Source organism: Corylus avellana, chromosome 7, assembly GCF_965113065.1.
Source record: "Corylus avellana chromosome 7, dhCorAvel1.hap1.2, whole genome shotgun sequence".
Classification (NCBI taxonomy): domain Eukaryota; kingdom Viridiplantae; phylum Streptophyta; class Magnoliopsida; order Fagales; family Betulaceae; genus Corylus; species Corylus avellana.
The window spans coordinates 16239053-16261868 of NC_142496.1; the positions used below are offsets into that span (position 1 = coordinate 16239053).

Consider the following 22816-nt stretch of genomic DNA (forward strand, 5'->3'; position numbering starts at 1 on the left):
CTAAAGCCCACCACAGTAATTTTGCAGCTAGCTAATCGGTCTGTTAAGAAGCCTAGAGGGATTGTAGAAGACGTGATCATCTAGGTGGATAAACTTTTCTTCCTAGTCAACTTTATAATGCTTGACACCGAGCTTGTGCCTAATCTTGATAAGCTAATTCTTGTCATCCTTGGACGTCCTTTCTTAGCCACAGTTAATGCATGCATCAATTGTCGAACTTTAGTCATGGAGATCTCATTTGGCAATATGAAGGTTAGGTTGAATATCTTTACTGCATTCCAGCATGCTCCTAATCAAAATGAGTGTTTCTTTTTGGACAACATTGAAGAATATGTAGAAGATTCACTACCTAGTGTCTTGACCAAGGATCCAGTGGAAGCCTGCTTGATTCACTTCGACTTTGAAGAGTTCAACACCGACCAGTACATCAAAGAGGTCCATGACTTGCTTGAGACAGTCGCAAGTGTAGACTTCCATCCATGGAGAGTACCGAATGAGCCCCTACCTATGACATCAAGCACTCCTCCAGTTCCCTCCCTAGAGTCCCCATCGAGGCTTGAGTTAAAGCCCTTGCCAGCAAAGCTCAAGTATGCATTTCTTGGATCTAACAACACTTTGCCGGTCATCAGTGCTTCAGACCTTCAAAAGGATCAAGAGGAGAGTTTGTTAGCAGTGTTAAAGGAGCATAATGAAGCCATTGGATGGACTGTGTCAAATTTGAAAGGCATCAACCCCTCCATCTGTATGCATCAGATTCATTTTGAAGAAGACACTCAACCCTCTAGTGAGGCACAGCACCGACTGAATCCCAACATGAAGGAGGTAGTGATGAAAGATGTAGTCAAGTTACTTGATGCAGACATCATCTACCCCATCTCAGATAGCAAATGGGTAAGCCCCTCTCAAGTGGTTCCAAAGAAATCCGGCATCACCGTCGTTGAAAACTCAGATGGAGAGTTGGTTCCACAATGCACAACCACAGGATGACGTGTTTGCATTGACTATCGAAAGCTCAACTCCCATACCCAGAAGGATCACTTCCCGCTCCCATTAATTGCTCAAATTTTGGAGCATCTGGTTGGCCAAAGCTACTATTGTTTCCTAGATGGCTATTCCGGATATAATCAAGTAGTTGTTGATCCCCAAGACCAAGAGAAGACGACCTTCACACACTACAAAAAAAACACCTTAGGCCGGCGTTTCCAATTCTGGCGTTTTATAAAAACGCCGTCTAAAACAGCATATGCCGGCGTTTTGTGAGGCCGCTGGTAATGGGCCATCAATGGTGGCATTTTTAGATGAAACGCCGTCTAACGGGTAAGCAATGGCAGCGTTTTTAGATGAAACACCGTCACTGGGTTCGCGTTTGCCAAAAAAACGCTGGCGCCGTCCATTTTGGTGTAAGGCGTTTCTTTGGTAGGGTTTAATCTGAGGATGTTAAGCCTAACTAGCTAAGAGATGGAACTAGGGTGAGAAGAAAGGAAGAAGGAGGAGATCCGCGTCTAGTTTGCGAAAAGAGAAAGGAATTAAGGAAGAGGAAGTCTGGTTTCGAAGGAAGGAAGAGTGAAAATAGGTCTGGAGTTCTTCAATCAAGTTGGACACGTGGAGCGAATTGAATGGTGGATGAAATCTGCTGGCAAGCATTATTGGTATAATGCTTAATAGCTGGCAAGCATTGTTATTATTTTATTTTTATTTTTTGTAATTCTGCAGACTATGAAAGGGCAGGGCTGGTTTATAAGCTGGTTTGTAATTCTGCAGTCCGGCACGTGAAGAGAACAGCGAACATGGCAGCAAACGGCTTGGCAAAGGAGGCAATTTCTTTACTGGAGGACAAGGTGTGGTTAGAGGAAATACCCCATAGTATCTATGATACTATTATTTTATTGCAGGTAGCGATCTGGATGTTTAGAGTCTTTATGACTCTTGTTTTTTATTGAGATGAAATCAAGATTTATCAGTTTCAAAAAAAAAAAAAAAAAAAGGGCTGATTTATAAAAGAAATAACCTTTTACATTAATTATTAAAATAATCAATAATGCTTAAATAAAAATATTAAAAAATTGTGTCTAACTCTCCCATCCCTCTCTTTCTCGCCCTCCCTCAATTTCTATCTCGATCAATGAACGTTGACTCTCCCATCTCTCTCTCTCTTTCTCGCCCTCTCCCTCAATTTCTGTCTCAGATCAACCCTCTCCCTCTACTCTCTCTGTGTTTATGAAATCTACTAAGGAGAGGGGGATTCAATAAAGAAAAGAGAAGGAGAAGAAAGTCAAGAAATGAAACGGAAGAGATGAAGAAAATTGGGGAAAGGAGAAAAGGAATTAGACGGTGGGCGGACGCCCTTGGGGGGTGGTTCGGCCACCCCCAAAACCAAACTTTTTTTTTTTTTTTTTTTTTTTTTCTTTTGGTCTTTGGGGTGGCCAGACCACCCCATGCATGGCCAAAATGGGGTGATCCGGCCACCCTATTTTGGCCCAAGGCCACCCCTTGATTTTGAATTTAATTTTCCTTTTCTTTGTTTTAATTTTTTAATAGTTTCAGTTTTTTAATATTTTTATTTTTTAATTATTAATAATTTTAATATTTAATGTAAAAAATTATTTTTTTATTGACCAAAACACAATCGATGAACGGCCCCTAAGCCTTGCCCACTATGAAAATGCTTAAACACGGTCTTTTTATTTATTTATATTTTATTTTATATATATATATATACCAACGTTATGGGAAAATGTTGTGAGAAGAATATATTGCACAGTTGTGTTTCAATTTCATAAATTAATTAAAGGGCGTGATTTTCTCCTTAAATTTCGATCAATTATCATATATAATTTAAATAATTATATGACTAATCTATTATATTTGTAAGTTCCTACAATCCTACAGTTCAACGTCCTGAAAATTAAGTTCAACTAAACGATCTAAATATTCGAAAATCTCTTCAAATCAACAGTACTCCTGAATCAAATCAATATCTTGCTCTGATCTTCTTTAGTAATATCATATACGATTTAATTAACTACATGACTAACATAGTATATTTGTAAAGTCCTACTGTTGTCATAAACAATTTAACATAATATTAATTCTCACTAGGAGAAAATAAAAAAGAATTCAAAAAATAAAATAAAAGAGAGTGGATTCAACTAATATTTATCTATGAAATTATTATTTATTTTAGTTAATGTAATTTTCAAGATAATGTGTCAGGAATATAATTTTATGTTTAGGTTATTTAAATGTTGAGCAATTATTATACACATTTAAGGATAGTTAAGAAAAGTTTGGTAATAAATCTTCAATTAAAAATTCAAATTTTATTTAGTTGATGTGATTAAATGAAATCGTTGGATTTTTGTGCTTTGATGGACATGCGGGACATAAAATTATTGCCTTTTGAGTTTATGCATATCCCATCACGCATCGGCATCAACGACTCACATTTAATCAAAACAAAATTGAACGGTTTAGTGCGTTTACACGAGAATTTAGGTGATTTAAATACAAATCCTTAATTAGCCAATACCAAAACGCACCATTTTTAATTTTTAGCATTAATTACTATTGACTTTTTTTTTTTTTTTTGAATAATCTGATTTCATTCCTCATAAAAGATAATTAGCCAAGAGCATAAAACTCTAAACAGCCAGAGCAGATTGCTCTAATAAGACAATATCATAAATACATCTAGGAATTTCTTCCATCCATATTTGCTCCGTAGAACATACAAGAGCAAATTTCGCTAGATTATGAGCCGCTGAATTTGCATCTTGCTTGACATGAGAAACCATTCAGCTCCGATGCCTGCCTAAGACAACTCGTGCGTCATCAACAATCTGTTCATATGGCCTCAAATTTGATCCCGCCTCACGATAAGCATTACCTGAAGAGAATCTCCCTCCAAAATAATATCTGGAAGTCCCAAATCCTTGCTAAATTCCACTGCAACCAGAGATGCCAAAGCTTCTGCAATCACCGGTTCTTGAATAATATCTAATCTCTTACACATTGCTGCAATGATAGAGCCCCTGTGATCCCGGACAATTACCCCACAGCCCAGACATTTTTGGTGAACATCAACCGACACATCCCAATTAACCTTGAATCTTCCAAAAGGAGGTGTAGCCCATCTAGCCACCATCTGTACCGCCTCACCACTTGACAACACATCTCTTGCTGAAGCTAAGTGGAAGGTCTGAAGCTGAATTTCTGCCTCCTGAACAATACGATTTGGGTGTATAAAAACACCCCCATGAACTACCTCATTTCGACGTGCCCAGATCTTTTTTGCAATAATGGCTACTAGAAACAACTCATCCCTACTACATCGTGATATAACCATGTCCAGCACATCCAACATCGTAGGATACTGAACCTGAAGTTTTTGAATTCTTCTGTCACATGCCGCCCAGACGTCCATTGATGAAGGACATTCCTAGATAATATGAAAAACTGTTTCAATTTCTTGTTTGCAGAAAATGCACTTCCCCTCTTTGATCACCCCACGCCTCACTAAATTTTCCTTCGTCGGGAGAATATTTGCACACGCCCTCCACAAGAAGACCTTAACAGCATTTGGGACTTGTAAACTCCAAATGGATTTCCATATATGAGAAAAGCTCGACGTGGAAGAACCTTCCCCTTTCAATGAATCAATTCTCTCCTTTTCCAGAAAATATGCACTCCTCACAGTAAAAGATCCATTCTAGGTTGCCCTCCAGATTAACTTATCTTCTTGACGATATCTGCTGAGGGGTAAATTACATATAAGATCTGCTTCACTTGCCTCAAAAATTTCCCGAATGAGGCTTTTGTTCCAACCCCCGGTATCACTGTCCATAAGCTCCTTAATTTTTGCACTTCTATCTAACCCACGACAAGGAGATTGGACTGCATATGATGAAGGCTTCGGCAACCATTTATCGCCCCAAATATGAGCAGTGCCTCCATCCCCAATCCTCCACATCAAACCCTCTTCAAGAAGATCCTTTGCTGCTAATAGACTACGCCAAGCAAACGACGGCCTACTTCCAATTTTTGCGCCCAACAAAGACCCTCGTGGGTAGTATTTTGCTTTTATAATTCTACCTGCCAAACTTCCTGGTTCCTGAATAAGACGCCAATATTGCTTTGCTAACAAAGCTTTGTTAAAACAAATAAGATCCCGGAATCCCATACCACCTTGGGATTTTGCAACCCCCAGCTTCTCCCAACTCATCCAGTGAATCTTCTTGTCATTATCCTTATGACCCCACCAGAAATTTCGCATAAGAGAATTTAATTCCCTACACAAATCTTTAGGCAACAAAAAAATACTCATACCGTAAGTGGGTATAGCCTGTATTACCGCTTTTATGAGAATTTCCTTTCCTGCCTGGGAGAGAAATTGTGACTTCCAATCATTAATTCGCCTTTTGACTCTTTCAATAATCGACTGAAATTCACTGATCCGAGACCTCCCCACCAAAGCAGGCAAGCCCAAATATGTATCAAAACGCTGTGAAACAGGGACCCCCGTCATCTGAAAAATTAAATCTCGAGCTTCCTGCTTTGTATTTTTGCGAAAGAAAATTGCTGTCTTATCTTTGTTGAGCCGCTGTCCAGAAGCCATCTCATACACCTCCAAAATTCCAGACAAACAATTCCAATCCTCCCTGTTAGCCTTACAAAACAGAAGACTGTCATTAGCAAAAAATAAATGATTTATTTTTGGTCCTCCCACTGATGTTGGAACTCCTTTCAAAACTCCTACATGATCCGCTCTGTGAAGTAAGGAACTTAAAGCTTCAGCACAAATAAGGAATAAGTAAGGAGATAAAGGATCTCCCTGCCGTATTCCTCGAGATGGATGAATAAGCCCCACCGGTTCTCCATTAATAATAATGGAATATTGTACAGTAGTGATGCACTTCATTAACATGTCAATCCATTTCTGATCAAACCCCAATCTCTGCATGACTGCTTCCAAAAAAATCCATTCTACCCTATCATAAGCCTTGCTCATATCAATCTTTAAAGCCATGTAACCCTCCCTTCCCCACATACGAGAATTCATAGTATGAAGTGTCTCATAGGCAGCTAAAATATTATCAGAAATCAACCGCTCTGGGATAAAAGCACTTTGATTACTAGATATAATATGAGGAAGAATAACTTTTAGCCGATTAGCTAGCACTTTTGAGAGAATCTTGTAAACTACATTACATAAGCTAATTGGACGAAAATCAGTGACTCTAGTAGGATTTTTTGATTTCGGGATCAAGACAATATGAGTAAAATTAATATCCTCATCAAAGCAACCAGTATGAAAAAAATTTAGAATTGCATCACAAACCTCTTTGCCAACCACTTCCCATTGCTCTTGATAGAAACCCGCCGGAAACCCATCCGGTCTTGGAGATTCAAATGGATCCATCTGATGAAGGGCGTAAAAAACCTCCTCCTTCGTGAATTCTCTCAATAGCTGCCCATTCATAACTGGAGACACCTTTTTTGGTAAGAACTCAAGGCATTGATTCAGCCCAGTCGGAAGTGACGTAGAAAATAATCTATCATAATACCCAACAAAAGCTCTCTCAATATCTGAGGGATTAGAATGGAACAGCCCACCATCGTCAATAATACCATGAATTTTGTTTACCCGACGACGCTGCTGTACACAAGCATGAAAATACTTTGTGTTTTTGTCCCCCAATTTCAGCCAATGTTCATTTGCCATCTGTCGCCACTTCATATCTTCTACCTCCATTAGATCATTAACTTTAATTTGAAGACATCGAATTGACTCCAAATCTGGTGAGCCTTCCACTTCTTGGAGATTCTTAATACCTTGGGTTTTCTGGTTTATGGCACTTTCAGTAAAGCTCATAGTCTTCTTGTTCTAGCTTGTAAGGCTTTTTTTGCTACATTCCAGATTTCGTTTTACTGCCCTCCAAACCCCCTCTGATGGAGATTTGTTTTTCCACACTTTGCGAATAACAGCCCTTGCTTGTTCCTTCTTTCCCCAACTCGACATATACCTGAATTGCTGGATTTTTTTTTTTTTTTTTTTCACTCCATTCAGTTTGTGGAAGGATATGGCTATAGGTGCATGGTCCGACGTACGAGTAGCTATAACCTCCACCTTCACAACCGAAAACTTATCACTCCATTCCTCGTTAGCCAAGGCACGGTCTAAATGTTCCCTTATGATATTTCCTCCCTCCCTCAAATTACACCACATGAACTTGGGACCTATAAAACCCAAATCCTTCAAATTACAAAAATTCAACGTGGATCTAAAAGCATCCATTTGTCGCCAAGATTTTCTACAAGCTCCAAACTTTTCATGGACTTCTAGAATTTCATTGAAGTCTCTTATGCACATCCAAGCCATTGGATCAAATTACCTCAAATGGCGTAGGAGATCCCATGCTTCATTCCGTCTATCAACCTCCGAATGCCCATAAAAGCCTGTAAATTTCCAAGGCTGTCCATCCACTTCAGACCCAATCACTGCATTGATGTGCCTTCTACTATAGTTTTGAATATTCACCAACGCATCTTTTCTCCACAGTAAAGCTAACCCGCCACTGCGACCAACACTGTCTACCGTAAATACACTCCCAAACCCGATTTTTGCCTTAATCACCTCCATTCTACAAGCTTTTAATTTGGTTTCCATTAAGAAAACCAAATTGGGTTTCTTCTCCTTCACCAACCGGCAAAGATCCCTGACTGTTCGGAGGTTCCCAAGCCCCCGACAGTTCCAGCTTAAAATATTCATTTGATCTTGCGGGACTGTTCAACAGCCTCCGCCAAAACCTTGGTGTCTGAATCCGAGTGTTGCCCATTATTATTTTCCTTCTTCTTCTTTCCTGCTTTCGTTTACTCTCCCCCACCCCTTGTTCCTTCCTTTTACTCCCCAAAACATTTGACTGAATAACAGTTGCACTGTTCCCTGATGGCTTACGGGCTGTCCTCTTCCAACTCTTGATATTATTACGGCCAATGGAACCCCCCTGCACTCCAATTGTTCCCTCACGCTGCCCCTGCTCCAAAAGAAACCCCCCATCGGATGGCCTAAACTTAGGCTCAACTGGGCCCTTCTCTATTTTTTTTTAATTCAAATTCCATACGTGTTGTCTCATGACCCAAAGGTTCCAACATGTCATATCCCTCTTGCATGCATTTTTGAACTGCCACGTTACTTGTTAAAAGAACCCCACTTGGCATAGAATTATGAGAATCGCACACTTCATCCCTTAAAAGCAACCCACCAGCCCAAGTCCTCACCTCATCATGCTCTTTTATACCTCCACTTACACCCACTTTTTCCTTCCCTTTTTTTCGCACCAAAAAATTAGGACCCTTCTCTCCTCCATCTGTACCAACATCCAAATTCAAAGTTTGAGAATCACAAAACTCTCTCCCACCTTCCTGCTTCCCAGAGACGTCACTACTAGCAGTTGTAGTGGGTTGGTTTAAAAAAGGCGTAATGCCATGAAAACCGGGGCTGATATCATGGTGTTGCTTAGGTGGACTGTGCCTCCCAACCGGCATCATGTAGTCGCCTGAAAACGAAGACCCACCCCCGCTACCTTGCAGGAAATATCCCTGCCTCTTCGGAGCCTCCGCCCCGCAGCAACACTCCCCATTCCTTTCCTTCATCTCCATCACTCATCCTTTTTTGAGATCTAACTGGACAGCCCTTTGTACCATGGATCACCCGGCCACATTTGAAGCAAAACAAAGGCAATTTTTCATATTTCAATATCACCCAAAAATCCTTATCGCCAATTTTCAAAGTTCTACCCCGTTCCAAAGGCCGCGTTAGATCAATCGACACCCGGATACGAAGATATCTTCCCCATCCCGCTCCATCCCCTGCCACATCTATGTCTTCCAGAACCCCTAAAGAGTCACCAATCTTTGTTCCCACTCCTCTATTCATACAAAGGAGCGGCAATTCATGCACTTGAATCCAGAATGGTGATTTTGTAAAATCCATCTGGGATGGTGGACATTGGCCGTCAAACTCGTTTAACACTAGAATCTGCCTGTCAAAAGACCAAGGCCGCCCATCCATCACCCTTTCCTTATCCGCCTCCTCCGAAAACTCAAAGAGCCAAATATTGTCTTGCACCTCCTTGAAGACCACCGACCCCGCCAACCGCCATAATCTAGACAGAAAGGACTTGAAAGCTTCCCGATTTACCGGTTTTTCAGCTCCTATCCTCCCGATCAAACACCTCCCCCCAATCTCCCGAACTGCAGCAATTTCCCCCTCCGATACTGAAATCCCACATTTTTTCCCATCCGACAGAGAGATCTTGCTGCATAATTTCTCCAAACTAGAATCCATCACAACTACCAAACCACGATTACCCTTGCCACGCCACCTCCTATCCTCCACTTGTAACAAGAGGAGACTAAAACCTCACCCCTAGAGAATCTCAGAGAGAAAAACGAGAGAGAGGACTCATGTTTTAATTAATTACTATTGACTTAGTGTTTAATGAAATTCAAATAATATAACTTTATGTTTAGGTTATTTAAACGTTGAGCAATTATTATGCACATTTAAGGATAGTTAAGGAAAATTTGGTATCAATCTTGAATTAAAAATTCAAATTTTATTTGAAAGAAAGAAATTTTTGTTTATTAACTTCTCATATTTACATTAATTTGTCAAGATTCCTTATAATTCTTATCAAAAAATATTTAAAATAAAAAAATACATCAAATTTGAATTTATTTTGGTTAATTCAATATGCATGAATAGTTTTATGTCTAGGTCATTAATTAAGCGATATTTTGATATAAATTAACATAAATTTCAAAATTTTAATGCCTCGTATTATCATATATATGAAAATTAACCTCTTACAATCTGAAGTTTTATGTTTAAGGAAATAAATTTTGTTGGTGGTTGTGTTATATGATTTATATAATCATTATATAAGAGTCTAAGATCGTATAAAACTTGACCGTATGATTTTTTAAAATAAATAATTTAGATGATTAGATCAAAATTTAAGTGTCCGATCATTTAAACAAAAAAAAGAAAAAAAAAGAAAAGATGATCATATCAAAATCTCATCTTCATAAGACAGTCATATCAAAATATGATTGTCCCATCTTTAATATATATATATATATTAACTAATATAATAATTTTATATTATTATATTATGATCTAATTAGTCATAATGATCATAATTCATAAATATGATAATATGATCTAATTAACAATTATCATATATATAATAATATGATTAATTTCTAAGTATGATAATATGATCTAACAATTATCATATAATAATATGATAATTTTGAGTCATAATGATCATAATTCCTAAGAATGTGATGACATGATCTAAGTATTATCATATGATCTCTAACAATGATGATCTCTAACAATTCGTGCAATTTTCGATTTTATATAACATGATCTAATGATTATATGATTAAGCATTAATATTATTCACTTTTATTATTTAATATTCATATTTAATGATTATTGTGATGTTATTAAATTGCACATATTTATTCAATTACTCTTGAAATATAAGGATTATATTATTTAATATTCATATTTAATGATTATTGTAATGTTATTAAATTCCACATATTATTCAATTACCCTTAAAAGGTAAGGATATTTTTAAAATAAAAAAAGGTAAAGTAGACATTTCTTAAATTTTTGGCGCTAGATGCGAAATGGGTGAAAATTTAATTCACCCGCCCTTCTCAAAATTCCCCCAATTTTCACAAATCCACCCCTCATCTCCTTCATTCACAGCATATCCCTCCTACCCTCTCTTCCGCTCTCTCTCTCTCTCTCTCTCTGCGAAATCTCTACCCTAGTTACGTCAATGGAGCTGGGTTGTGATGCACGAGGCTATTCTCGAGGCTATGCTCCATTTTTCTCATCCATTTCTTCGCCGAAGAAATATACAGAAAGAAATGTCCGGCTTCGTAGGCATTCTTGTCTCCGATCCATGGCTGCAGAACCAGTTCACGCAAGTGGAGCTCCGGAGCTTGAAATCTCACGTAATTCTAATCGAAATCGAGCTCTTTGTCTTTTTTTTTTTTTTTTTTTTTTTTTTTTTTCAAGTTGGATATGATGTGTGGTTTTGGTGGTTATGAGTGATGTGCAGTTCATGAGCATGAGGAGGGAGAGCGGGAAGCTGATGGTGGGGGAGCTAGCGGCCAAGATGTCGCGTTTGAAGGTGGTGGGAGAGAATCTAACGGAGGAGGAGAGAGCTTCGTTTATCCACGATTTGAATCGTAACTTAGACGACGACGTCGATTTCGAGTCCTTTCTCAGAGTCAGTCACTACTGCTTCATTAAAACGGCGCTGTTGATTTTGTTTTTTGATCTCAGCCTTTTATTTTTAATTTTTTTTTTTTTATCTTTTGCTTTTGTTTGTGAATTGTTGTATTTGGAAAGGATTTTTTATGATTAGTCTTCTTCAGTTTCTTATTTAGAAAGGATTTTTTTTTTTTTTGGGTGCAGTAAGCTAATTAATGTCGCAGTCCCAGGAACCATTGATGAACGTGCTATTAACACTAAGAGAGTGCTCAATCCATGGGAAAGGAATGAGAATCATACACTCTGCCTCAACTCTACCAAGGCTATTGGATGTACCGTAGTCAATATAGGGTCTCAGGACTTTATTGAAGGAAGGGTGTGTATACATCCATTTAATACATGCAATGTTTTTCATTATATTAATGGGTCATTCTTAGTTTCCATGCTACAATGGTTAAATCTAGACAGGTTTAAGTATCTTACCAAATTATGAGTCCTTCCTAGTGCTTAAAAGCTTCCTGCTAACCAAGTGACTTGTGATATGGTGCCTGCCTTTTATGCTACATTTGAGTTTTCTGGTTTAGTGAGTCTTTTTTTCTACTGGTTAATGTATGGTTTATAGTTATCTGAGTTTGTTTGGGTGCTACTTTCAAACTATCCCAACTGAAGTACACTGAAGACTTTGTGAAAAATCTGCCCAGTTATGAATTGTTAATAAGAACCATAACTTCTAATCTAATTCTTTTTAAAATTATTGGACAGAACAAGGTTATATTTGGAGTAGGAGCAGGAACATAACCTGATTCTTTTTTAATAAATGAAAAAGTAATTTTAACAACTCTAATTGTCAATGTGATTAATGTTCTGTGTGTTATGTTTCCAGCGTCATCTTATGCTTGGAGTGATTTCTCAGATCATTAAGGTAAGAGTCTCATGGTTATCTACTTAAGTTAATTTTATGGAAATATAAGATTCATGATCATGAAGTTTAAATTTAAATTATTTTACAGATACAACCTGAACTATGGTTATCTACTTAAGTTAACTTTATGGAAATATAAGATTCATGATCATGTAGTTTAAATTTATATTATTTTACAGATACAACCTGAACTATGGTTATCTAATGAAAGCTTTGAGGCTTTGGATCCATTGAGTTGATAGAGAATGCATAGTCATTAGCATTCATACTGTGTGTTTGAAATTAAATTTTGACTTTTCCAATGGCTATGCTATGGTAGATACAATTATTAGCAGATCTCAACTTCAAGAATACACCTCAGTTGGTGGAGTTGGTAGATGATAGTAAGGTAAATGTGGTCTTGCATCAGAAGTTCTGGTTTGTAGAAAAATTACTTAACAGGGATTTACCACTATAAATTCTCTGATAGATTATCTTCTGATATTTAAAACCAACAGGATGTGAAAGAGTTGATGGGTCTACCACCAGAGAAGATCTTACTGAGGTGGATGAATTTTCAATTGAAGAAAGTTGGATACAGAAAGATAGTCACAAACTTGTCCTCTGATGTAAAGGTAGATGAGAAAAATTTAGTGTAAAAAAGAAATCACTTTTTGTATCTTTAATGGCTAACTAGTTATTTTCGTGTTGTGAATGTTGTGAGTGTACTTGTGAGTATTGAGTCCCACATTGAGAAAGAATATAGAAAAAGAGTAATTAATATACCTAAGTAGACCCAAGTCCATTAGGTTAGGCTTTTGTGATAGAATATACTCAAGGTAAAAAACTCTCGAACCATTTATCTCCCCTATAAGTGGTATTAGAGCTATGGTTAGCTTCTTGGGACAAGTGTCTACATGCGTTTGGTTTTAAGAGTTGCGCTTTGTGGACCTTGGGGCAACTCTTGACACGCAATACTTTTGAAATTGTAAAAAGACTCACAAGCGTTGGGGGGGGGGGGGGGGGGGTGGGGGAGAGTTTGGTCAATGTGGAATAAGGGGGAGACTGTTGTGAGTGTACTTATTAGTGTTGAATTCCATATTGTGAAAGTATAAAGAAAAATCGTAGTTAGTATACCTAAGTAGACCCAAGCCCATTAGCTTAGGCTTTTGGGCTAGAGTAGTGTTCAAATATATATATTAATATACTAAAGGTAACAAACTCCCAAACTGTTTATCTTTCCAATAGTGAATGCATGTCAAGTATTGGCTTTTGCTAAACTTTGAATAGCATTTCTCGTGAATGGCACATATGTAGCTCAAATTGTGACTTGAACTCTTTTAAGCATTTCTAGATGATCATCTATCAATAATATTAATGATATCTTGTTATTTGAACTCTGTTTGAAGATATTCTGAATTTCTATGAGTGAGGAAGGAATTGAATTGTTCAGTAAACTTTGAGACCATTCATTGACAGGTTTATACTTTATGCTGAAGAATTGGTTAACAGTTACAGTCTCATGTGATAGATCCCAAACTACACAAGTCATATAGAGCATCATATCACGATTCTAATTTTAAAACAAACAGAGTAGTGAATCTTTGAATTTGCATCCCATCTGTAGCTCCTCATATTATCTTCCCTTTTTTGGTTTCCTCATGCTAGTTAGTTGCTGCTGGTTTGGTTGAGCTACCTTAATTGCCACCTGGGTTGCAAAATCCATTCATATTTTTCGTTGACCTTGAATGGGTAGATATTTTCCTTTACAGAAGCCAAAAACCAGAAAACCAATTATTTGACTCTGTAGTGCTAAAACTAAATATACACCTGCAGGATTTAGTATTTGTAGTTGGTATTTGGCTGGTCTTTGAGTGTGTAAGATGCTTGACCTGCAGGATGGAGAAGCTTATGCTCATCTCCTAAATGTTCTTGCGCCAGAGCACAGTCATCCATCTACTTTGGCTGCAAAAGATCCTTTGGTAAGAGCAAAGTTAGTTCTGGAACATGCAGACAGGATGGATTGCAAGAGATACTTAACTGCAAAAGATATTGTGGAAGGTTCCCCCAATCTGAACCTTGCTTTTGTTGTGCATATTTTCCAGCATAGGTGAGAATGGATCCTTCTTGAGAAAAAAAATTTCCATTTTAAATGGTTGCTTTGGATGTTCTGGAAACTTGAGCACATTCTGAACCTGCTAGGTGATAGAGAGAACAAATGGCTGCTTCCAGAAATACGTGTCATACATGCTATAGTTATATTCCTTAAAGTATCAAAATGAAAGCAACAAGCTTTGCTTGAAGAAGCTAGAAATCTTTCTATAAATGTTTGCGTCCCTTTGATAAAAAATAAATGATTCATTGGGATGATGATGAGTATATATATATATAAAGTAATCTTATGCAAAATTGAACTTACTCTCTCATTTTCTTGAATGAATATCGGACATTATATCATTTAGTTATTATAAATTTTCTTAATGAGCAGTTATTCTTTTTTTTTTAAACAATCATGTTTGTCCAGATGAATTGATGATTTATTGTTCCTTTCGTTTTTTACCTTGTCTGTAAAAAATTGAGAGAGGTGAAACTAATATTTAATTCTTTCTTGTAGGAATGGGCTCTCAACCCAAACAAAATAGATATTTTTCCTTGAAACATTGCCAGATGACGCCCAAGTATCCAGAGAAGAGAGCATTTCGCCTTTGGATGAATAGTCTTTGAAATTCAACATATATTAACAATGTTTTTGAAGATCTTAGAAATGGGTAGATCTAGAGTATATTTTGCAATCTCTACGTGATCATAAATTCTTACCATTGCTCTTTATATTGGCTTTTAGAGTGTAAATAAGCTATATTATGTCCAACACATTCATGTTCACACCTTGAATCCTGGTGTTTTAATGTCAGTTTTCCCAGTCAAATATTATGACACTTCCAAAGTTCAACGTGATGTCAAAATATTGAATTTGCATTGAAAAGGTTGACAGAGTTTTGATATGTACAAGACTTTGTAATGGATGGAAAAAATTGGACAAATGCAAAACGCCTTCAACATTAAATAAAAGCAAAATAAATGCAATTAAATAAAAGCAAAACGCCCTGAACATTAAATAAAAGCAATTAAAAAAAACAAAAGCAAAACTCAACAACAACCTTTGCCTACCTTTGCCGGCGTCCTCTGTTAATGCCGGCAGAACCTCATCTGCCGGCGTCGACAGAAAATGCCGGCGAAGCTACCTTTGCCGGCGTCCTCTGTTGACGCCGGTAGAACCTCATCTGCCGATGTCGACAGAGAACGCCAGCACAGCTACCTTTGCCGGCGTACTCTGTTGAAGCCAGCAGAACCTCATTTGCTGGTGTCGACAGAGGACGCCGGCGAAGGTTGCTGTGTCGGCGTCGACAGAGAACGCCGGCACAGATACCTTTGCTGGCGTTCTCCGTCGACGCCGGTGCAACCTCATCTGCCGGCGTCCACAGAGGACGCCGGCGAATTCATTTTCTTCACCTGCGGTCGCCCAAAACGCAAGAAAACATCATTACCGACACTGTTTCAGCCGGCGTTAGCAACAAACACTGGGAATTGTATTCCCGGCGTTTTTTTTTCTCTTCCACGGCGTTTTTTGGGCGCCTGGAAAACCTGTTTTTTTTGTAGTGACATGTCCATTTGGCACCTTTGCTTATCGACACATGCCTTTCGGATTATGCAATGCACCTGCCACATTCCAGAGATGTATGATATCTATCTTCTCCGACATGGTAGAGAAATTTTTGGAGGTATTTATGGATGACTTCTCTGTTTTTGGTTCTTCTTTTGATAAATGTCTGAATAATCTTTCACTTATGCTTCAATGTTGCAAAGAAACTAACATGATTTTAAGTTGGGAGAAGAGCCACTTCATAGTGCAAGAAGGTATTGTTTTGGGCCACATAGTGTCCAAAAGAGGTATTGAGGTGAACCGGGCCAAAGTTGAGCTAATTGAGAATTTACCACCGCCTACTTTAGTTAAGCAGATTCGTTCTTTCCTTGCACATGCCGGCTTCTATCGCCGCCTCATCAAGGATTTAAGTAAAATTTCAAGGCCCTTGTGTAGCTTGCTTGCCAAGGACGCCCCTTTTCACTTTGATGAAGCATGTCATGAGGCATTCCAGAAGCTCCGGTCTCTGTTATCTTCTGCTCCCATAATGAAGCCTCCTGACTGGTCTTTGCCCTTTGAAATCATGTGTGATGCATCTGACTATGTTGTAGGTGCAGGATTGGGACAGCGAGTAGGTAAGCTCCCTCACGTCATCTATTATGCTAGCAAGACTCTCACGGATGCTCAAGTCAATTACACAACCACCGAGAAAGAACTGCTAGTTGTGGTCTTTGCCTTAGACAAATTCCGCTCATATCTTATGGGATCCAAGGTAATCATTTATTATGATCATGCTGCTCTGCGACATTTGCTGGCCAAGAAAGAAACGAAGCCTGGGTTGATCCGTTGGATACTACTCCTACAAGAATTTGATATTGAGATTCAGGACAAGAGGGGCACTGAGAATGTTGTGGCCAACCATCTATCACAAATTTTGTTTGAGACACCTCAGCCGATTCCCATTCATGACTCTTTCCCTGATGAGCAATTATTTGAAATTACTCTGAGAAATCCGCCGTGGTATGCCGATATTGTCAATTATCTAGCCATAGGTCAGATTCCTTCCCATGGGTCTAAGCAAGAGAAGGACCACTTCTTCAAGCAAGTTTGATTCTATTTTTGGGAAGATCCAAAGCTATTCAAGTATTGTGCTGCTCAGATCATCTGACATTGTGTCCCTAAGAGTGAATTCCCCAGTATTCTCAAATTCTGTCATTCTCTAGCTTGTGGAGGACATTTTAGTGCTAAGAAGACAGCAGCCAAGGTTCTATAATGCGAATTCACATGGCCAACCTTGTTCAAAGATGCCTATAAATTTTGTCGAGCTTGTGAATGATGTCAACACCTAGGATCTATGTCTCAGAGGGACATGATGCCATTGAGCCCCATCCTCATTGTTGAAATTTTTGATGTCTGGGGTAACGACTTCATGGGACCCTTCCCACCGTCTTGTGGATATGAGTACATTTTGGTAGGAGTCGATTATGTCTCTAAGTGGGTAGAAGCCATTGCCACCAAGACCAATGATCACAAGGTTGTGTTAAGTTCATCCAAGCCAACATTTTCAGCAGATTCGGGACTCCCAGGGCCATCATCAGTGACGGAGGTAAACACTTTTGCAACGGGTTTCTCAAAACCTTGCTTCTCAAGTACTTCGTCACACACAAGGTAGCCACACCTTACTATCCTCAAACAAGTGGCGAAGTAGAAGTCTATAACAGGGAGATCAAGCATATTTTGGAGAAGATGGTTAGGCCAGACCGCAAGGATTGGTCCCTGCACCTCAATACCGCACAGCTTACAAGACACCGATTGGAATGTCTCCTTACCAATTGGTATATGGCAAGGCGTGTCACCTCTTTGTGGAACTAGAACACAAGGCTCTATGGGCAATCAAGCAGTTCAATTTCGACAAGCAAGCAGCCGGCTCCCACCAATTGGAGGAGCTGCGCTAAGATGCATATGATAGTGCTAGCATTTATAAGGAGCGGACAAAGGCTTTTCATGACAAACACATCCTACCTAAGACATTTGTGCCGGACTAGAAAGTATGGCTCTTCAATTCCAAACTCTGGCTTTTCCCTAGGAAGCTCCGCTCTAGATGGGACAGCCCTTTCATAGTCACATCGGTATCTCCACATGCGACCGTCAAATTACGAAACCCAAAGGATGGCACTTTGTTCAAGGTCAACGGTCAACGGTTGAAGCCCTACATCCAGCACTTCGAGCCAAGTACAGACGTGGATCCGTCAATTTGATGGATCCTGTCTATCTTTTGAATTAAAGCACTGGCACCCTGGGCCTGAGCGCACCCACTGTACACTCGATCCCAGACATGGGCCTATGCTCAAGCCCTCCCCAAGTGGGATCGAGAGCAGAAGCTCAACACCACACTCACACACTTGCACGAGTGTGCTTGAGCGCACCTCTAGGAGCGCTCGAGCGTACTCCCGCCCTTGTACCCTTGTGCGCACCAGCACCTCCCCACACTTTCACACCTCTGAGCAAGTGTGATCGAGCGCACTATAGTGCCGCTCGAGTGCACTCGTTCAGAAGCCTCACGTGACCCTTTTAGGTCATAGTTTTTTTTCTTTTCCTGCCCATTTTCTTCCCCTCACCATAGCCCCCTTCTGCATAAGCCCCCATCGCACACACCAAATACCACTGCATTGCCCCCACAGCTCACCCCTCCACCACCCCACGGTTGCCGCACCATCCCTTCCCCCAGTCCTCCTTCTTCCCCGCCCCTTTTCTTTCCCTTTCCCTATCCATTTTCTCCCCCTTCTCCTTGTGCCCATTTTCCCCATTTATTATTTGTGAAAAGCTGTCCGTAGGTGCCTCTCCACACACAAACTGACTCTGTGTTGGATTTTCTTCACTTTGCAGGGGGTTTGGTAGCAAATTAAAGCAGTTGTACACCACTTGCTTTTTGATGTGCCCACCATGTTTTCGACAAAAGGCCCTAACCAATCTGCACCATGCCTAAGGTCCAAGCTTCCACCTCTCGGTCTTCCTCCACTTCGGACACCACTTTCAAGGCTATAGCCCCGCCCCTACCATGCCATGGGATGCAAAGGAAGCTCATGTTGGAGACCTCTTTTGCCATCGACACAGTTTTTAAGAATCTCCAAGCTACAAAATGGGCAGTCGAAGAATGCAAGTGCCGCGGCCTCACATCGCTTTTCTAACCAGTCAGCCCTGTTGCTTATGAAGGCCTGGTCCGAGAATGTTATCACAATCTCACATTCGACTGTACTCAATCGGGCATCCTATCCTCATCTGTGGCTGGCATAGACATTGAGCTGACCACTGCCGACATTGCTGCTACTTTGCAATGCTCCTATGAGTGCTCGTCGGATATTTTGGCTAGAGATGGGACCCCTTGGTACTTCGACTTACCTTCCAAGCTTACACTTCAGCACATTGTGGATGACATTTGCCATGGCCGTTACACCGATGATCTCGGCAACTGCACAGGCAAAGTTTTTCTGCCTTCTAGACTCTGGTCGTGGATTGTATTCTGCAGTGGAATGTGTGTCCATTTGGACACAAAACTCAGCGGCGTGGTCCCTTCCTCCCGGCTTTGTATGCTTTTTAGAGAAATTTTTGGTTTTCCATTCCTCAGCTCATTTGGGATTAGATGCATAAGTTTTAGGACGGGGCAATTGTGTGCTGCACTTATGGGTCATCATCATAGGGACTTCCTTTCCCTTTTCTCATCACCCATCTCCTTCAGACACGAGGCATTGAGGGTACACCTGAGGATGGGCTTATTTTTGCTCCCCCTCAATTTGGCCTGATCCAGTGGAACCAGAGTTGTTCCCACATGCTGAGACGACGTCGGGTGCCTGCAACAGTTGAGGTAGTCAGGGATGCTAATGGACCTATGCACAATGATCTACCTGCAGTTGAGCCAGTAGAGAGAGGGAGCAGTAGAGACCGTCACCATGAGCATGTCACAATACTAGTCCCTCCATAAAGATCTGACGGAGCATCGATCTGAGCTTGCTACCTAGAGGGCGGAGGACAAGCGCCTAACAGATGAAAGATTTGAGGACCAGCAAGCACTGCTGCGCTCCATTTTATTGCGGCTGCCACTTGATGCTGGGGCATCTTCTTCCGCGCTGCAGTGACAGGTCAAGTACTCTTCTCCCTTGTATTGCTTTATTGTCTCTATCCACACACTGAGGACATTGTGTATTTTAAGTTGGGGGGTGTAGGCATACATGTTAGTTCTGAGCATGCAATTAATTTTCCTGTTATGGTTTGAAATTCATTGATAGGCTAAATATAATAAACACATGATCACTTGATTAAGGAATTCAAATTGTGTTACTTTCATTGGACGCATGAGATATTACTTGTTTTAACTTGATTTTCACAAGCATACTAGCATGTAGTCTGTGGGGCATAAAATCTAGAATCAGTGATGTTTGGCTTCAATATTTGGAATGTAGTTGGATAACTTATTGGCAAAATAACCTTGGCATTAATTTCAAAAAAAAAAAAAAAATGATCAATTTGAGCTTTCCACCAAGTAACCGGTTCTCTTGCTTCATTAAGTAGTGAGTGTTCGCGTCAAACAGTGAGAATTTTTGTTTGATTGATAAAAACTAGCTTAGCTTCATAGCCTTTTTTACCCGAGTTAGTAAGTCCTTAGAGGGGTCTTTACATCTAATGCCCTAAAATTGTCTGGTTTAGGAGTCATTGGCCTAACGCTTGATACATGGGTCAATCCGAAAGCTTAAGGGAGCTAAGTACTATCAAAAAGAAAAGAAAAGAAAAAAGAAAAAAAAAAAAAAAAAAAAAGAAAAAAAAAAAAAGGGAAATTGTTTTGCCTTGGTTGTTTATCCAATGGGGAGTCTAATGAATTCTGAGTGTTGATCCATGCATGATTGAGATTAGTTTTGAAATCACATGACTATATGTTGAGTTCATGTACACTAGTTGAATCTTGTAATATCTCATAAATGCCATTTTTGGAGCTGATTTGTAATTTCCAGTTAATGAATGAGAACCTGATAAGTGCTAAAATATTCATATTTTTATCCCTTAACTTACATGTTTTAATCCTTTGGTTTTGGTTAATTAGGTCATTTTAATTCCTTTTTGTGTTTTTCATACTTTTGTAGGCTTTTGGAAGAAAATGAAGTAAATCTAGATGATTTGGGCTCAAAAGAGAGAAGATGGAAAATTAGGAGCTCTCTGACACTGCGATCGATCACAGGTTACCTGCGATCGAGTGCAATACCCAAGAAGACAAAGCACAATCCAGGCCAGGAGCAATTGAGTGCATGCTAGAAGAGGATCGATCGCAGACCTACGATTGAGCACACACGGGTTGCGATCGATCGCACCCATGTGTAGGAGACATATCAAGTGGCGGCCAGATTGGTATTCTTTCCATATTAGGGTTTTCCAACTCCCAATTGTAATAGGTTTTGAAACCCTATGAAATCCCTAGGTTTACTACTTTGTCAAGGACTTCTAAAGCCTATAAATAGACACTTAAGCCTCTAGAATAGATATGCCTTGTAAGGAGAAGAATAGGAGCTCTTCAAGTTCAAGTCTCGGGGTTTATTCTTTTTCTTTCTTTTCTTTTATTTTATGAAGATATTTAACATCAATTTTATGTGTAACTAATTTATTAGTAGGGCTAGATTGAAGCCTTAATTATGTTTATTTAATATTTCAATATTGGCGCCTTTGTGATGATCTTGTTATGATATCTAACTTGATTAATACCTAGTTTCATGAATTCCTCATATGTGTGCCTGATCAACATGCGCATGTGGTATGGACTAGTTAGTTAAATCATTTGGATGACCGAGTCCTGAGTTTAACATAAGTAACAAAAGTAATCTACACCGGGTTCTTGGGTTAATCAACATGGGGAATCGGGAGTAGACACCCATGCCCTATGCCTCATGTGTTTGTCGATTTCCACAGTTTTTATGCTTTCATAAAGAACAACTTAGTAGAAACCCATGCTAAATCCTTTAAGAAAGAAAAGAATTAGAGTAGACACCCATGCCTAATTCGTTGCTTAGGGAAATCAATAGCTTAAGGAGTAGACACCAATGCCCTTAGGTTGACAAACATTAGATATTCATAACATGATCAAAACATTGACATATTGATATATTAGCTAAATATAATTAGCGGTGGATGTCAAAGCCCTACCTTTTTATCATTATCAACTTAACCCAATCTTTAGTTTAGTTTACTTTTGCAATTGATTTTAAGCAAGATTCAGCAATCCTCGTGGGAATGATTCCGTATTTGTACACTATATTACTGTGTTGACCTCGTGCACTTGCAGGTAAAACACACAATTATTTTCCTATTAATTTAGGTAGGTAATTGTGAACAACAAGTTTTTGGCGCCGTTGCCGGGGATTGCGGCGAATTTTGTTCAAAATTATTTTCCTTTAGTTGTGTTATTTTAATTTTCAATTTTTAATTTAGTTGTTATCAAAAAAAAAAAAAAAAGATTTTTCGTTTTCCCTAACTTTTTTGCTTTCTGATTCAGGATGCGGATTCTGATAAGTGCTAAAATATTCATATTTTCAGCCTTTATCTTACATGTTTTAATCCTTTGGTTGTAATTAATTAGGCCATTTTAATTCCTTTTTGTGTTTTTGATGTTTTTACAGGCTTTTGGAAGAAAGTGAAGTAAAACTGGGTGATTTAGGCTCAAAAAGAGAATTTGGGAAAATTGGAGCTCCCTAGTACCTGCGACCGAGCGCAATACCAGAGAAGATGTTGCACGAGCCAGGCCAGGTACGATCAAGCGCAGGCAAAAGAGGGATCGATCGCGTACGTGCGATCGAGCGCACACGGGCTGCGATCGAGCGCACCCGTGCGCAGGAGGCACTCCAAGTGGTGGCTACAATGTCCCTATTTCCATATTAGGGTTTTTCAAACTCCAAATTGTAATAGGACTGAAACCCTGCGAAAATCCTAGGATTTACTA

At 39.3% G+C, this 22816-nt stretch overlaps 2 protein-coding genes across 2 annotated transcripts; one reads left to right on the top strand and one right to left on the bottom strand.

Annotated features, from left to right (window-relative positions):
* Positions 1–8578: 8578 nt before the first annotated feature.
* Positions 8579–9346, bottom strand: LOC148584558 (uncharacterized). The gene has a single exon (XM_088518503.1). The coding sequence runs from the start codon at positions 9344–9346 to the stop codon at positions 8579–8581; it is 768 nt and encodes a 255-aa protein (XP_088374629.1).
* Positions 9347–10741: 1395 nt separating this feature from the next.
* LOC148584559 (fimbrin-2-like) lies at positions 10742–14992 on the top strand. The gene is made up of 7 exons (XM_088518310.1): positions 10742–11037; positions 11145–11315; positions 11504–12221; positions 12541–12609; positions 12719–12835; positions 14099–14310; positions 14815–14992. The coding sequence occupies exons 3-7, from the start codon at positions 12159–12161 to the stop codon at positions 14840–14842; spliced, it is 489 nt and encodes a 162-aa protein (XP_088374436.1). The 5' UTR covers positions 10742–11037; positions 11145–11315; positions 11504–12158; the 3' UTR covers positions 14843–14992.
* The last annotated feature ends 7824 nt before the right edge of the window (positions 14993–22816 follow it).

Coding starts and splice junctions, on each gene's coding strand:
- LOC148584558 (XM_088518503.1), bottom strand. CDS start 9,346: ATGGATTCTAGTTTGGAGAAATTATGCAGCAAGATCTCTCTGTCGGAT.
- LOC148584559 (XM_088518310.1), top strand. CDS start 12,159: ATGTTCTGTGTGTTATGTTTCCAGCGTCATCTTATGCTTGGAGTGATT. Junction 12,222..12,540: donor TGATTTCTCAGATCATTAAG/GTAAGAGTCTCA, acceptor ATGCTATGGTAG/ATACAATTATTAGCAGATCT. Junction 12,610..12,718: donor AGTTGGTAGATGATAGTAAG/GTAAATGTGGTC, acceptor TAAAACCAACAG/GATGTGAAAGAGTTGATGGG.